Source organism: Neovison vison, chromosome 5, assembly GCF_020171115.1.
Source record: "Neovison vison isolate M4711 chromosome 5, ASM_NN_V1, whole genome shotgun sequence".
Taxonomy (NCBI): domain Eukaryota; kingdom Metazoa; phylum Chordata; class Mammalia; order Carnivora; family Mustelidae; genus Neogale; species Neogale vison.
This window is the reverse complement of record NC_058095.1, coordinates 56,768,018-56,784,319: the sequence shown is the minus strand read 5'-3', so window position 1 is coordinate 56,784,319 and position 16,302 is coordinate 56,768,018. Positions and strand designations below refer to the sequence as shown.

The following is a 16,302-nucleotide window of genomic DNA, read 5'->3' as shown; positions in this document are numbered from 1 at the left end:
ACAGACCGCCCCCCCACGCCCGGTCCCCAGGTAACGGCCACCAGCCGCAGCAGAGAGGAAGCGAATCTGCGTCGCTTAGTAACCAAGCCGCGTGCCCCCTCCCCACTATTTACCGCGACCCGGGGAGGCGGAGACGGAGTCCCAGCCCCCTCCCCACCTCTTGCCCTTCGCCCTCCCGCCCACAATTTCCTGTGAGGAGCCGATATGACAGGAGCCAGAGGCGCACCCCCGCCCACCTTTCTCTCGGGCCGGGTGGGGGGCTTCGGTCGCCCTCCGGGCCACAGCGCCCACCCCGCTCCCGCGGCTCCCGCTGCGTGTCTCGCCCTCGCCATCTCGTGGCTGCTCTGGGAAGGTCCGCACGGAGCCGGGCCCGGCGAGGGCGACGAGCGGCCGAGTGGGGTCAGCCCAGGGATGGAGGGGCTAGCGGGGTGCGGCGGAGTGGATGGAGGCGAAGGCCGTGGCGGGGAGGCCGTTTGCCGGCGCTCCCGCCGTGAGGGGCAAGGCTGAGGCGACACACCTCACCGTGCGGAGAACCGGAGGGACACCCAGAGGTGGCCCCGGGCCCGGAGACCCCTGCCTGCCTGGCCACGCCGGACATCAAGGGGTGGTCGCACCAGCCCAGCTGCGAACTCTGACCTTCAGTCCTGCCCTTCCGTCAGGAGCCGCCCCGCCCCGCCCCACCCAGGGTCGGGGAGGGGAATCCCAGCCCGAGGGGGACTGGGAGCCCTTTCAGGCCCCTCTGGACACCCGCACCCCCAAGTCTTCTGCCTCCCCGCTCTTCCCCCACCCCACCCCGCCCCTCCCTCTTCTAGGGAACCCTGGCATCCTGCGCCCCGGTCTCCTTTCATTGCTTTTGCCAAGACCCAAACGTCCATCCCCGGCTCTACCCGTCCTGAGACTCAGGCGTCCCGCCCCCTGCGCGGAGATGGGTTTCCCCCTTTCAGACGCCCTCGCAACTCCCCGTTACCTGTTTCTGGGGAGTCCAGGTGCTCAGGCTCCCCGAGGTCTCCCAGGGGGTCGAGCGGGCCCCCCCTCTCCCAGGCCAGGGCCGGGGGGGGGGCCGCTCCGCCCCGTGGCGCAGTTGGATTTTCCAACACAAACACCGCCCCCCCTGCGCCCCAGCCCCGCCCCCTTCCCCGTGGTCCCGCCCCTTCTCGCGCCGGAGTCCCTCTCTCGGGCCCCGCCCCGCCTTCTGCGGGTCCCACTCGCCTCAGCGCAGGTGCGCAGAAGGATGCCGGATGCGGGGTGCCGGGTTCGGGGTGCAACGTACTGGGTCCAGCCCCGAGCCCCGCCTGACAAACCCTTATTCCATTCGGATCACGCGCCATTCCGAAGTAAGCCCCGCCCCACCTGCTCAGGGCCAGCCCCGAAATTTAGCCCCTCCCGTTTCAGGTCCCACCGCCCGGCCCCTCGCTCAAGGCCACGCTCCTTCCTCTCCTGGCCTCCTACTGCCCTAGCTGCTTCCCCATCCTTTGGCCACGCGCGGGAGTACCTTCCTCTGTAAGGCCTGGGCTTCCTCCCTCCCCAGACTCCCGGCACCCCATTGAGAGGCTCAGTCAGGGCTACGGTTGAAGGCATTTTACTGCTCTGAGTTCCTATACAATTCTTCGACCTTTATGGCCAGTACACCTAGCTGTCTCCCGGCCCCCATTCTGTGGCCCCCGTTAAGTCCAGCCTACGTCCCCAAAGTCCCCGACCCTCCCTCAAGCCGGGAGGAAGAGGAGGCCTTGTCAGTTGTCCAGGCTCATGAGTAGAGCAGTGCCCCTCTTGATCCAGTGATCAGATGTCATGGTCCCCGACCGGAGGTCGATGCCGATGACGAAAGAGGATCGGTCTGAGCTGCCCGCCCGGTTGGGATAGTAATAGCAGGGACAGGAGTACATGCCTGGGGGAAAGGAGAGGAGGAGGAGTCATATGTCAGAGCCCCGGGGCGCCTCGGAGAGAGCAGGGCCCCAGCAGGTGTGGGGGAGGGGCGGGGCCCAGGGTGGGTTAGGATCCAAACTAAGGACGGGAAGGCAGCCCACCCTTGGCGCTCTTCTTGCGACTTTCTGTAGGCCTGAAGTGGATGGTGGGCATGGGGCAGACAAGCTGCATGGGCTCCGCCTCTACCAAGCAGGAGTTCTTCCTGTCCCAGCCAGCGCCCTCCAGGTACAGGCCACGGACCCAGACTCCATCCTGGGAAGACACGTTGGGGGTGGGGGTCAAGTTGGGGGAGAAGTGGAGACCTTTGGCTGCCAGCACCCCTGAAGTGCCACCTCTCTTCTCCCTTCTTTACCAGTTGTTTCCCATGGTTTACTCCCAGCACCCTCCCCACCCCAGACCTCTGCTCCCACCTTGGGCGGATACACTAGGTTGCTGTCATCCACAGTGGAAACAATGAACTCCCAAGAGAGGTTGTCCACCGGAATCTGGGGATTCAAGGGGGAGCATAAGGGAGGATCCTTAAGGAGCACAGCAAATCCGCACCCCCAGCACCCACCCCCATCCCTCCTCCCAGGCTGCTCGCTCACGCTCACGTTGTTTTGGCGAGCGGAGGACTGCAGCACTGCAGTGAGGAAGCCAGTGGGAAAGGTGAACCCAGACAGCCAGAAGATCACGGGAGGCCGGGCACGGCTGGCCCACAGCTCAAACTGTTCCACGCGCGTGGCCAAGTCCCGGGTCCAGGAAGCCAGTGGCTTCTGTGAGGGATATGCCTGGAGGAGGAAATAGGGCGTGTTACGTACTCATTGACTCTTGCACTCAAATCTTGATTTCGAGCGCTTGGCACAGACCTGGAAGAAAATCTGCCATGTCAGCCCATTTCCCAGCTGCAGCTGGGCCAAGCTCTCCAAAAGCCAGCTTCCAGGAAAGAAGCACCGACTGAGAGGGACGCACAGTACAGAGCATCCTTGAAATGTCCGGGGGGGGGGGGCAAGGAGCTTGCCCTAAGTTTCCAGGTTAATTACTCCGTGCAAACCCAGTCTGTGACTAGCGGAGCCTGATCTCCACCTTGAATCTCTCTGGCTCCGAAACCCAGGTACACCGCATGTTGCCATATGCCTCCCAGAACCAGGGGATGGAGGGCACAGAGGTCTGAGAGTGATGCAATCTTGCCTTTCCCCAAAGCGGAGGGACGTGGGCATCAAAGATGCAATTGAAAATCTCTTCGAGGCTTGTAGACATCACGATGAGGCCCTGAATGCCTTTCTCAAGGTCTGTCAGTGAGGACCTGAGCAGGGTAAGGTGGGAGCTTAGAGATGGGAGGGGCCTGGCAGAGCCATCCCTGGGCGGCGGGGGTGGGGAGCCTTGGGGGGGGGAAGCCCTTTCCTCTTGCCCCCTCCATTCTTACAGGATGGTCTCCATAAGCTTGTTGTATCTCTGGATCTCCTGCAGGAGGACCACATTGAGAGGGGAGGGGTCCATGGCCAGCAGTTTTCGGGTCCCCTCATAGTCGATCATTTCAGGGATCTTCTGTTTCACATCAGCGGCCAGCTCGAGGACCTGGCACGGTGGGAACCCTGAGTGGCGGCCTCTTTGCCTCCTTGCTCACCCTCCCTCAGCTGTGGGCCGGCTCCTACCTTCTCTTCCCGGCTCTGGCTTCCAGCCCTGGCAGGAGTAATCTGGGGTTGCAGGGACAGCAGAGTCTCAAAGAGAGTCCGTGCCTCAGTGATCTGGGAGGCCACGTCAGCATTGGGGTGCTGGCCAAAGGCCTCGGGGGGGTCCATGCCCGGCAGCATGCTGATGTACTCCTTGTAAGAGGCCAGGCTCCCGTCTTTGGGGATGAAATAAGCCTCCAGGACTGACAACCTGAAGGCCCCCGGCAAGACCATCACCGCGCTGCAGGCCTGGGCTTCCTCCCAGCACCAGGCCAGGATCCCAGCCACTCTGCGCAGCCCCAAGTTCCGCCCCTGCTCCTGCTCCCTTTCCAACCCCACAGACTGGTCCTCTTCTCAAACGCCCCCCGCTGCCCCCAGTCCTGCCCCCTCAGGCGGCTGCTGTTCTCTGGGCCCATGTCCATGCCCCCTCCCCACCTCACCGGTGAAAGGGGGTCGACAGAGCCTGGTCACAGAAATAGTCGTTGATGTAGGTGGTGAGCAAGCGCCGGTCCCAGTCGTCTGTCACGTGCCCACCGTAGTTGACACCGGCAATGAGGTACTTGAGGGCATCCCACGGGGTCTCATCGTACTCATCCAGATAGAGACTCAGCAAGTTCTCCGACACCTGTGGGCGCCCCGTCCCCGTCCCCACAAGCCATTAGGGCAGGAACTCATCCAATGGGGGCTTTCTGTCCGCGGTTCCATCGGGACCCCACCGGGCAGGCCTGGGGTGACAGGCCCCTATTGGTACAAACCTCAAAGTCAGAGTCATTGAAGCCATAGATGATGTTCCAGCCAAGCTGCAGGAACTTTTTGCGCTCCAGCAACACAGAATGGAAGAAGCAGAGGGCAAACAGCAGCTTCTTATACTTGGCAGGTTTGGCACAGCGAGAAAATTGTGCTTCTGTCATCAGCTGGTAAAGACGTGTCATGTTAGCCTTCAGGCCCTGGGGACAATGCAGGACATTATATTGGGATGTCCTGCATGGGATGACCTGCATCATGCTGAGCCCTGCCACTGGCACCACCAAGGGCTGAAATCCAGCCCTTGATCTGCATGCCAGGATGTGCACCAATTCACAGGACTAGGTGGGTGCCTTTCTTTCTTTCATCTGCACACAGGCGGTGTGTGGGCTAGTGGCAGCTCTACCTTCTTGTCCCCCCCTTTTGATATACATGCAACTATTAATGGACAAAAATCTATACGCTGCCATATGCAAAGTTTCAGGGTAGATTAAGGGGGTCATATCTATCTGTGTGATAGATTTTTCAGGCTTTGTGAACGCCCTGGTAGGTCAAGGTGGGCAGAGTCTCACTGAGGGGAAAGAGATAATGAGGCTGACAGGAGGGCGTTGGTTTCATGGAGATGGAAAGAATGGAAGGGATAGAGGTTCAAAGCAGAGAATAAGTGAGAAGATGAGTCTAACTGAAGTCAAGGGCAAGGCCCCAGGAGGGGTCAGAAGAGCTATGACCAGATGGAGCCATTAGGCCTGATTCACCAGGAGTCAGAGGGCCACTTTCTGTTTTGGGTTTGTTCATTTTTTTTTTTAGATTTTATTTATTTATTTGAAAGAGAGAGTGATCGAGAGAGAGAGAACACAAACAGGGGGGAGGGGCAGAAGCAGAAGGAGAAGCAGGCTCCCCCTTGAGCACAGAGCCTGATGTGGGGCTCGATCCCAGGACTCTGAGATCATGACCTAAGCCCAAGGCAGACGCTTCACCGACTGAGCTGCCTGGTGCCCCTGGCCACTTTCTGTCTTGAGCAGGACAGCAATATGTTGTTGACACAGTGCTTTTAAGAAAATGCATCCATTGGGGCACCTGGATAGCTCAGAGGGTTGGGCGTCTGCTTTAGGCTCAGGTCATGGTCTCCAGGTCACAGGATAGAGCCCCATGTCAGGCTCCCAGCTCAGCGGGGAGCCTGCTTTTCCCTCTCCCTCTGCTGCTGCTCTGCCTGTGCTGTCTCTCAAATGAGTAAATAAAATCTTTTAAAAAAATAAAAAAAGATGATGCATCTGTGACAGACAGAACGTAGTGAAAAAATTAGAGTAAGAATACTGTCATTGACAACACCAAAATATGTAAAGTTTCCAGGAATAAATAAAAATTCACAAATCTTTATAGTGAAAATGAAAAAACTTGATTGAAATAAAGACTACATGGACAGATATACTATAATCATGAATGTGGAGGCGTGATATACGAAAGATGTTGATTTCCTCCAAACTGATCAAGAGGTTTTTTTGGTAGAACTTAACAAGCTAATCACAGCAATTCTGTTGCAGAATAAAAGTCCACGAGTGGCCTGAAAAAGAATGAGGTAAAGAGACTTGCCATATCAGCTAGCAAGGACTATTACAGAGCTATAGGGTCACTGAGACTGTGTCTTTTGACCCCAATATGAACAACCTGGCCAATGAACAGAGTAAAGGGCCCAGAAACCTACACATATATAAACATGACTTAAGGCTTAGCAGGCCCTGCAGATCAGTAGGGTAACTGTATGCTGTTCGATGATGGTGCTAGAAGAACTGGTTATCTGTGTGGCCAGAAAAAAATACTGGACCCCTACTCATTCCACACTTGTGAGAATCCACTTCAAGTGGTTAAAATACCAATATGGGAAAGTCAAATTATAAATGCTTCTGAAGACAAGTGTGAGAAACTGCCTTAGAGTAAGCGAAGATTTCTTGAACAACACCTAGGAGCATAAGCCGTAAAGAAGAAAAGAGCTAAATTCCACCTCATAGAAATTAAGGATCTCCATTCATGAAAAAAAAAATAACAAAAAGGAAAAAGACAACTGACAAGACACATGACTAAGGACGGATTCAGATGGGGAGTGCATCGAGGAAGCAGGAACCACGAGCACGAATGAACGTTGAGTAAGTTGCACTGAATGGGAAAGGCGAGTCGCAGATTACTGGGGGCCCACGGCCAGCTTGATGCCTCCAGCAGATGCACCTTGAGAAGAGCGGCAGCTGCCCAGAGGGCAGGGAAGGCGATGGGAAGGAGAGTCCTCCTTCTTACCTGGGAAGGTGGGCACACGGGTGTGTGTGGAATTGGGATCCTTTATGTCTTGCGTATGTTTTATATTTTTTTGTGTCTGTGGGATGTTTAATTAAAAGGAAAAGGTCAGACAGCAGGCAGTGATCCACAAATACACTCCAGAGCCATCCCCCGACTGGCACCTGGGGGCTGAGGTTCTGCGGGGGGATTTTATAAAGGATATGATTGGGTCACTGAAGAAAACTGGAAATATGTAATAGATTTAGGTTAAAACATCATCAGGGACACCCGGGTAGCTCTGTCAGGTAAGCGCCTGGCTCTTGATTTCCACTGGGGTCATGATCTCAGGTGTCGGACTCCATACTGAGCATGGACACTTCCCTCCCTGCCCCCCCCACTTGCTTGCTCGCGCTCTCAAAAAATTAAAAAGGGGGCGCCTGGGTGGCTCAGTGGGTTAAAGCCTCTGCCTTCAGCTCAGGTCATGATCTCAGAGTCCTGGGATCGAGCCCCACATCGGGCTCTCTGCTCAGCGGGGAGCCTGCTTCCTCCTCTCTCTCTGCCTGCCTCTCTGCCTGCTTGTGATCTCTCTCTGTCAAATAAATAAATAAAATCTTTAAAAAAAATTAAAAAGGAAAATGAAAAAACTAGGGGCACCATTAACAAAGATGGGGTGAGGAGGCTTTCTCCAGTGGCAGGCTGGCAACTTGCTTTGAGAGCGGGGGATTTGGGGGCACCTGGGTGGCTCACTCATTAAGCGTCTACCTTTGGCTCAGGTCATGATCCCAGGGTCCTGGCATTGGGCTCCCAACCCATCCAACACAGTCTAGTGTCGCAGCGGGCTGGGGGGCAGCAGGAGCGGGGAGGTCGTATGTGTGTTGGCCTAGACCTGGAGGGCAGAGGCTTCTTGAGGAAGTGATGGTCCCCGGCCTGAAGCGGCAGAGGAGAGGCTAAGGAGGATGTAGGCCCAGCAGCAGGGGCTTCTAGAAGCCTTGGGAGCGGGGGGAAGAGTACAGAGTCTGGAGGAAGATGGACAAGGCATTTTAAAAATTAATGGTGTACGTAGAGTAAAGCAAAGGGGAACAATGTTTTAGGTGTAGCCAGGGATGGGGGGGACAATGTGATGGGTGTAGCCAGGGGTTGGGGGTGGCGCAGGCCATGCTAATAGTTTTGGTCTTGGCTAAAAGCAGTGGAAAGGTACCAAAACCGTTCACACAGAGGTGTGAACATGAGAACATGAGCCGATCTTGAAGGATTAGGACAGTTGCACTGATGGTGACTTTGTAATACAGAGATCACCTTTTCCAGAGCTGGAGGGAGGGGTTGGGGTCCAGCAGGTGTGGCATCAGGGAGAGATGCAAGGAAAGGCCATGAGGCAGGAAGGTTCTATGGACAAGTTATTTTCTCACTGTAAAATGCGAGGAACAGTACTGATGGGGGTGTGCATTTTAAATGAGTTAATAAATGAACGATGTCTGGGCCATGATCGTGCTCAGAATGTTTAGATATTGGGGTAGCGGAATGGCTCAGATGGTCAAGTGTCTGTCTCCGTCTCAGGTCATGATCCCAGGATCCTGGGATCAAGCCCCACATCAGGCTGCCTGCTCAGTGGGGAGTCTGCTTCTCCCTCTCCCTCTACCTCTTCCCCTGCTTGTGGTCTTTCACTCTCTCAAACAAACAAATAAAATCCTTAAAAAAAAAAAAAGAAATGTTTAGATATTACTCCTAGGCTCTAAGAGTTTGGCGTGCAGAGAAATAAGGTGGAATATTCTAGAAGGCAGCAGAACCAAAACGCGGTGCTGTCATTATGGCCAGACCTCTCGCGGACCCTCACAGGGAGCCCGCCAGGCCAGATGGCCCATTTAGAGCCTGCCATCTGCGGGCGCCATACCTTCGGGGGCTCTGTGGTCATCTTGATGCTGGCCTGCAGGATGGAGATGGGGAAGTCGGGGTGTGGGCTGGAGCTGAGCCAAAGGCGGAAGGACGGATGGGGCTCTGCCACCTGCAGCTGCTCCACCAGTTTGTCCAGATTAGGCATCCAAGACAGGGACAGGTGGCAGTTAGCGAGGAACACCCAGTGGCCTGCGAGGAGATGCCGGGTTGAGTGGGAATCCATTCCGGAGTCCCAGTTGTCCCGCGCTCTGCACCAGTCTGTGCGCTCATGTGAGGGCTGGGGGTCCCAACCCAGCTCAGCAGCGTGCTAGGGCCTTCTGGGGGAGGGCGGTGGCTGTGGTTACCATCGTGGAGCTGAGGTGGGGGCTGAGGGGGCAGGACGGATACTAACCCTGACTCACACCCTCCCGGAGCAGCCGGGCAGCGATGGGGGCCTGGCCCTGGCCCAGCGACAGGGCGTGGAAGCGCTGGGCCATGCCCGTGTGCTCTGCCAGCTGCAGGAGGGCACTGGTGGGGTCCACTCCGGGGGACAGGATGAAGACCAGCGGGGTTCTCGGGCTGGAATCCTCCATTACCTGCCGGGAGCACAGGGGCGTGGCCTCAGGCAGCAGCCCCCCCACCCCACCCCGGGCCTCCGGGCAGCAGGGAGAGGGAGGGACCGAGGGACCCCCGGCAGCGGGTGAGGAAACCAAGCCACTGACCAGCTTCATATTCAGCACAGGCGGCTCGACAAAGCGGGAGCCCAGGTTGGACACGATGAAAGAGGTGACGCAGAAGGCCACACGGTCCTGGCGCAGTGAGCGCACGATCAGCATACGCTGCATCTCGTTGCACGCATTCTCCCACTCACCTGGGGCAGGCGCAGGGCTCTAGCGCTGGCAGCTGCAGGGCTGCTGCGGGAAGGGCGGCGGGGGGCGGGGCAGGCGGCGGGGGGTACCTGGCAGCATGGCCTTCTCGGGGGTGGCATTGGTGTACCACAGGTGCCAGTCCCGGGGGTACTGTTCGAAGGAGTTCATGAGTCCGTGGAAGTTGGTCAGCTTGTCCAGCTCCGTGATGTTATCCCAGTAGGCGTCCGCCAGCCAGCTGGTGCAGGGATTGTCCATCTGGCCCTCCCGATCCAGGACCTGCGCCGGGCAGAGGGCAAGGGATCAAACGGGAACACCTCCTGAGAATTACTTTTTTCTTTTTCTTTTCCTTTGGCCAGGATGGCCAGATGAAGGAAGGAGGACAGGAATCAGCGGTGCCTGGGGATGGCGGTGTGGGGGTCCGGGGCTCGCCGTGCAAAGTTAGGAAGCTGGCGCCCTCTGGTGGTTTCCCGGGATTACTGTCCCTCGCCCCGAGACTCTCCGCGGGTGGCCTCACCCCTCGAGGTGGTTTGTGGGTTTCCCTTCTTCAACAAATACTTACTGCTCACCGACCATGTGTTTTCAGCACTTGGGACACGTGACTGCGTAAAAGGACAGAGTCCTCGGCCCTGGAGGAGCTTAGTGTCCAAAATGGGAGGGCAGATGATGAGCCAAAACCAAGGACAGATCATTAAATGATTTAGTAGGTTAAAAACGGCAATGCCATGCAGAAACAAAGTTGAGGAGGATAAAAAAGACTAGAAGTTCTTGGGGGCTGGGGGATGGGCTGGAGTGTTAAGAAGGGGTGCTTAGGTGGGCCAGTCGGCTGAGCCTCCCACTCTCCACCTCGGCAGGGGTCCTGATCTCCAAGTCTGGGGGACCGAGCCCCACCCCACATCCGGCTCTGCACTTGGCTGCCCTTCCCCCCACCTCAAATCGATAAATACAATCTTAAAAAAAAAAAAAAAAGAAAGAAAGAAAAGAAAAGAAAAAGAAAGTCAAGGAGGTCCCAGTGAGTGAGGTGGGATTTGAATCAAGTCTTGGAGGAGATCAGGGAGGAGGGAGGACCCCACCCCCACCTGTGGCAGAAGCAACAGGGGACACAGGGGTACTAAGATGGGCCCCATCTGCCTGTCCCAAGCGACTAGAGATTTCAAGTGAGTCTGTCCTGCGTGGGTGTGCTTTGCTGCCCGGGGCCAAAGGGAGCAAGAGGGCCGGATCCAACCAGACCGGGGTTTTGCCAAGCAAAAGCAGCATGGGGGTGGGCGGGGAGGGTGCTCACAAGGGAGAGAGCTCGGGTGACCGGCAGCCAGGCCGGGGGAGGAGTGCTCAAGCAGCAGGGAAAGAGGCAAGATCACACCAATCCGTGGGTCCCAGGGATGAGGGACCCCAAAGCTCTGCCGATAAGGCCAGCAAGGGAGCCCCTGGCAGGTGCATGCCCTGCACCCTGGGGGAGCACCTGCTCCTGGTGCTTTTCCTTAGCTGGCGCCCTAGAGCCGTGGGCCTTATGGGCTGGCTTGGAGTCCTCGTCACACGTCCCCCTGGCCCTGACCTGGACGCCTCTGCTCCACTCACCACACCTCCGCGAAGAAAGAAGTTGTACTCATCCATGTTGAGCTTGCCGGAGGTCTCCAGGATTTTCGCGCACATCTGGAAACTGAACAGCAGCTTGTGGCGCTCAAACAGTGTGCGGCAGGTGTACCTGGGAGACAGGGCCAGGGGAGGGGGCGGGGAAGCCAACATGAATGCTCACTGAGCCTGACACACATTGAGGGCCCGGGTCGGTGTCTAAGCCAAGCCTCCCATAAATAGCCACGCACACAGGGACCTGGAAGGCTCACTGGGGACATCAGTTATTCGTTTCCTGCAAACAGCCTGCAGTATTGGTGGGACCCCCTACTCTGTGCCATTCACAAAGGTGAATGAGCCCCAGACTCTGTCCTGGAGGCAGTTGGGTAGAGTGGGAGGACAGCCAGCCAGCCCAGGGATTCTTGTGTGACCTGACAGGTCCTGCATGGGGTGGCCGAGCCACTGGGGGATCGCAGGGCAGGGCCACCCCGGGGCAGTCTTTGAGAGGAGCAGGGGGCAGCAGAGTCATGAGCATGGTGGAAGAGGAAGAGCAGGGAGGACCCCAGGGAGAGCAGGGAGCCGAGGCAAACAGAGACTTACAGGGCCTGGTAGGCAGACCTGGGCAGGGGCCTTTGCAGAAAGACTCATGAACAAATCCTGGGGCTTGATCTGGGGGTCAGGGAGAAGGGTCAGGGAGAACTTCTGGTTTCTGGCTTGGGGGACAGGGACGTGGGTGTCAGTGCTGTCCGGGGGTGAGGACCCTTAACTTAAGGAAGGGGGGGATGAGGGGTTTCAGGTGAAATGAGCTGAACTTGAGGGGGCTGTGGGACCTCTGGATGGAGAGGTCAAGTTCGCTGCTGCTCAGAGTCTGGACCCCAGACCAGCAGGGAGCTAGCTAGAGATGCACAACCACAGGCCTCACCCCACTGCTGGGCTCTCAGCCCACAGGCGGGGCTAGACCCTCAGAGGATGCGCTCCCAGGGAAGCTGCAGGGAGAGGGGAGCAGGGCACCAGGAGCCACGGCCCGGTGAGGCGAGAAGGTATGCGTCTCGGTGGACGCCGGGCTGGGCACGCACAGAGCAGGGCGCCAACCTGTAGACTGCGTAAGTGTGGTACTCGTTCAGGTAGTCGATGCGGTCCTCCAGCTTGTTGCTCCGGTGGCTCTTGTCGATGCTGAGGATGAAGAGGCCGATGTAGGCGTCCAGCGAGAACTGGTACATGGGGTCGATGCGGCCCATGTCGTTGAGCACGAAGAACAGTACCGAGGCCCGCTGGGCGCAGGGGCGGTAAGCCTGCGGGGGTGGGGGGGGCAGAGTCAGGACCACGGTGGGGGCGGGGCTGGGGCTTGCTGGGCCTAACCCCCTCCCTCCCCCAGTCTCCAGGGTGGGCGCTCGCCTCCCGGGCCAGGTCGATGTTGATCTCCGTGGTCTCACTGGTCTCCAGCTGCTCTGTCACCTCAGTGGCCGTCACCTTGGAGGTCCGCAGGGTGTTCACCAGCTGCACGTCGTCCAGGAGGGAGCCTGTGGCCTCATTCAGCAGCCTGGAAGGAGGCCCCCAGGGGCGGGGATGCAGGGGTGAGGGGCCCAGCGCTCCCGGGTGCCTGCGGGCCCCAATGGGGTGTCGGGGTGGGCGTGGAGGCCGCTCTCACCGAAGGATCTCATCCTCCAGCTCCTTGAGCTTCCTCTTGCCAGCAGCGATATTGATGACCAACGAGTCCTTCTGCTCCTCGAGCTCCGGCCGCTCCTTCCGGACCACGATCCCCAGCAGCTGAGCCTCCAGGCCCTGAGAGCGCAGATGCAGGGGGACACTCTCACTCTGGGGACCTCACTCTTGTCGCCCCATCACATCTCCCAGCCCCTCGCTCCCTTCTGCCCCATGACATGGGCCTCCATTGCCATCCCGCCCATGCCTGCTCTGGCGGAGTTTGAGCTCCTCCCGGCACCAGCCCCCACCCACCTGTTCTTTGACGGCAAAGTTGACAATGGTGGTCTTGGCCGAGGTCTCCGGGCTGTAGTGGGGGTTGGAGAGCTTGGTGGTGATGTAGAACCGGAAATTCGGATTGTACTCCACTTCCTTGTCCCCGATGCGCATCAGGAGCCGACCACCTGTAGCCACGGGGTAGGGGGAGGGTGGTCAAGGGCAAGGACCTGCTGTGGTCAGCGTGCTACAAGCCCCCCCCCCCGGCCACCCCAGCCCGGAGCTGTCTGAATGGAGGCCCCACAGCCTGGGGACCAGCCCTTCTGCCCCTGGGTCCCACGTGGCTGGCCTCTCGGACACCCCGCAGTGTGAGCCCACAGCAAGCCTGGGCCCCCACCGATTCGAGTTACAGATTTGTTGAGCACAGGGTTGAGGGTGGGGTCCAGATACTCCTGCACATTCTGGAGCAGCACAGGGTATCCGAACTGGATGGCCTTTTCTAGAATTTGGAGGTAGTCACTCATCTGTAGGTCAATAATCTGGAGGCCCTAGAGAGTAGGGGAAACAGTGGGAGACCCACCGAGGGACCAAAGGAAAACCAGGCTCATGGGTAGAGGCTCAGGAAGAGACAGGCTTGGGGAGCAACCCGCCCCCAGCCTTATACCTGGTTTCCTTCCATGTTCTTGATCCACTTCAGGGCCTGGGCCTGGGGGTCAATCATCAGCGCCCACCTGTGGGAGGACGGTCAGCCAGACCACGGGCGCGGTCCACCCACCCCTGCCCCCAGCAGAATCCTGACCTGTTGCCACAGGTGACGATGATGCCCCCCCACCCCTGCCCCTGGCAGTGTCCTGACCTGTTGCCACGGGTGACGATGATGCCATTCTCCGTGGAAAAGGCATCCGAGGGCAACCCTTGGATGTTCCAGTCTCGAACTTTGGTAGGATTGGACAGGAAGTTATCAAAGGTAAAGCGGGGTGAGCACGGTACATGCAGCTCCCAGATCTGGGTGGGGAAGAGCCCTGAATTTCAGCCTGGAGACCTGAGCCTGTCCTCCCCCCAGACCTGACCCCTGCTGGATCTCCCTCGGTTCCTCCCAGAGGCTGTGGTCTCACGGCCCAAGAGATCACTTACACCTGACCGCTGCCTCACCCTCTTCATCCAGATCTGGTTGACGATCTCATCCCGGTAGTTGGTCAGGAAGGGGCCCATGTAGGACAGGAAGGCAGCAGCCAGGAGACAGTCACCCACCAGGTAGCCTAGATCCTCCTCCAGGCCCTGGGGGGCAGGAGGGGGGTATAAGCCAGGAGGGGGTGGGGGGGACACACTGGGAGTGCTCTGAAGGCACTCTCCTGGGGACACTTTCTAGATCAAAGAGGTGCTTCCCCTCTCCTGAACCTTTGGCCCTGAAAGCTCTAACCTGGTTCTAATTACTTCTGAGCTCCCCGTCTTTAATAGCGGTTCTGTTTACACTCCGGTGATAAGGCCGGAGCCTTTCCTGAAGCCCAGAATGCAATAGAGGCAGAGACAAGATGTCCCGGGGCTGTTTCTACCAGCTCGGTGGCCCCATCAGGGGTCCCAGCATGAGCTTTCCAGGCCTACAGGGCAGCAGACCCCTAATGGCACAAAGTCTTTTCTTCCACTCTTCTCCTGAAGTGGGAGGGGGAGAACACACTGACACCCCATGTCCCCATGACACCCCATGTCCCCACGTCCCCTGACCATCCCTCAGCTGGAGGCAGGTGCAGCTCCTGGCAGGTATGCAGGGTATGCAGGTATGCAGGGTATGCAGGTATGCAGGCGGCCGGGCTCACCTGCACGGTCTCCTCCCACCGGGCCTTCTCGCCGGCCAGCCCGGACACCAGCAGCCCTGCTCGCTGAAGCTTCACTTCCATCTCCTCCGATTTCTTCCGGAGCTCCTCCTTCTGGGCCAGCTTCTCGTCGTACTGTTTCTTCAGCATCTCGAGTTTCTGGGCCACCTGGGAGGGACCAGAGTCCAGGGATCAGACCCAGCTCGGGGGCAGACTGCTTGGGTCCCTCTAGCCAGTCCGCCATCCGGGGCCCCCGTGGCCTCAGATGAATCCATCTCCGAGCACTGGAGTTTCCCGATGTGCAAAAGGACTGTCCCGACACCCGTCCTACGGGCTGGTCATGGAGGGAAAGCATGATCAAGTTCACGCCCTGAGATGACTTTTCTCTCCCTTCCCTCCGCCACAGTTTACCCGAGCCTGGAAACGGCTTGTAATGAAACCCAAGGCTGGGCTAGAGACACATCTCTTGTAGCAGAATAAGCCACACGATATATATATATATATATACGTTGTTGGAAGAGAGGATCAGGATAGCGGGAGAAGGGCTGCCCGTCCATACCAGAGGGCATGCACCCGAGGCAGACCTGGGGAGAGAATGGAAAATCAAGAAGTGAGCCCAGGAACCTTTGGGAGGAAAGGCCCACGTCCAAAGACCCACACAGGGATGGGGACCTGGGAAGGGCTTTCCCTCCTTGAGACGCCTCCCTGGGCTCCGCCACTGAGCCCGGGATGTGTCGCTCCGATCCAAAGCACAGGACTGGCGAGCCTCTTCGGGCCCCGAACGTGTGCCTGACCGGCCAGCAGTCACCATGACCGGCCAGCAGTGACCATGACCAGCCAGCAGTGACCATGTCCAGTGCACACAATGTCACCGCCTTTTTCATGAGGAACACGGGGTCAGCAGGCCGCTAAGTGCCTGGCACATAGCGTGCACACGACAGATGTCCGTCCCCTTCCTGCTGCCCCTGCTGGGAGAAGCAGCCTGCAACTGTTGGGAGCACATGTCCTCGCCTGCCTCCCTGACGGGCCGCGCACGGGTTGTTGGAAGGAGCGCATGGGGCCTGGCACCCAGCAAGGGAGCAGCACCTGAGCCCGAACCCAGAGGCCAACCGCTAAGATCCTGGAAATGCGACACATGACCCCCCAAGTTACTGTCCCTAAAGCAACATCACCTTCGGGGGACAGCATGAGCCTTGGGAGTGAGTGATGTGTTAAAAGGCACTAAGAAAAAAGGGGTGAGGTGAGCTGGGCCATGCAGAGGAGGAAACACAGCTGGGGGAGGGAGCGAAGGGGGAGGGGCACCCTGTCTGCCCCCCACCTCGCCCCCGCACATGTGGGTTTCACCCCAGGGAGGTGAACATGACCGCCTCCCCGCACCGGGTCCGCGCTCGTCAGCCAGATTATAACTGGCTTCCCGCCGAGATGTGTCTGCGGGGAGGCTCAGCCCACGACCACGCTGTATTTCATTACTGGCTTTGCACGTGGTGTTGTCTTCACTGTTTCTATTTTTTATACAGGAAATGCGTGCATAAGGTGAAAGGCCTAAATGAGATGACAGAATGACCAGCGAAGAGTCCCTTATCTGCCTCTTCAAGCCGCTCCCACCCCACCCTGCCGCAGCAAGTCATTCTGTAACTGTTTCTCTTCTTACGTCTTCTGGCAGGTGCCTCTGTATCTTTGGCTATT

At 58.3% G+C, this 16,302-nt stretch overlaps 1 protein-coding gene across 1 annotated transcript in view; it reads right to left on the bottom strand.

Annotated features, from left to right (window-relative positions):
* Nucleotides 1-1,563: 1,563 nt before the first annotated feature.
* Nucleotides 1,564-16,302, bottom strand: part of DNAH2 (dynein axonemal heavy chain 2) — an 81,794-nt gene continuing 67,055 nt past the window's right edge. The window contains exons 64-86 of the mRNA XM_044249007.1: nucleotides 14,620-14,784; nucleotides 13,958-14,083; nucleotides 13,662-13,810; nucleotides 13,470-13,536; nucleotides 13,203-13,353; nucleotides 12,845-12,993; nucleotides 12,537-12,670; nucleotides 12,284-12,428; nucleotides 11,981-12,180; nucleotides 10,895-11,021; nucleotides 9,412-9,598; nucleotides 9,176-9,324; nucleotides 8,866-9,049; nucleotides 8,473-8,663; nucleotides 4,331-4,522; nucleotides 4,016-4,200; nucleotides 3,558-3,786; nucleotides 3,329-3,480; nucleotides 3,094-3,208; nucleotides 2,517-2,693; nucleotides 2,334-2,408; nucleotides 2,025-2,175; nucleotides 1,564-1,885 (exon numbers count right to left, since the gene is read on the bottom strand). Of these exons, the coding sequence (XP_044104942.1) occupies nucleotides 1,731-1,885; nucleotides 2,025-2,175; nucleotides 2,334-2,408; nucleotides 2,517-2,693; nucleotides 3,094-3,208; nucleotides 3,329-3,480; nucleotides 3,558-3,786; nucleotides 4,016-4,200; nucleotides 4,331-4,522; nucleotides 8,473-8,663; nucleotides 8,866-9,049; nucleotides 9,176-9,324; nucleotides 9,412-9,598; nucleotides 10,895-11,021; nucleotides 11,981-12,180; nucleotides 12,284-12,428; nucleotides 12,537-12,670; nucleotides 12,845-12,993; nucleotides 13,203-13,353; nucleotides 13,470-13,536; nucleotides 13,662-13,810; nucleotides 13,958-14,083; nucleotides 14,620-14,784 (3,555 nt within the window). The 3' untranslated portion in view covers nucleotides 1,564-1,730. The remainder of the gene's footprint in view (nucleotides 1,886-2,024; nucleotides 2,176-2,333; nucleotides 2,409-2,516; nucleotides 2,694-3,093; nucleotides 3,209-3,328; nucleotides 3,481-3,557; nucleotides 3,787-4,015; nucleotides 4,201-4,330; nucleotides 4,523-8,472; nucleotides 8,664-8,865; nucleotides 9,050-9,175; nucleotides 9,325-9,411; nucleotides 9,599-10,894; nucleotides 11,022-11,980; nucleotides 12,181-12,283; nucleotides 12,429-12,536; nucleotides 12,671-12,844; nucleotides 12,994-13,202; nucleotides 13,354-13,469; nucleotides 13,537-13,661; nucleotides 13,811-13,957; nucleotides 14,084-14,619; nucleotides 14,785-16,302) is intronic.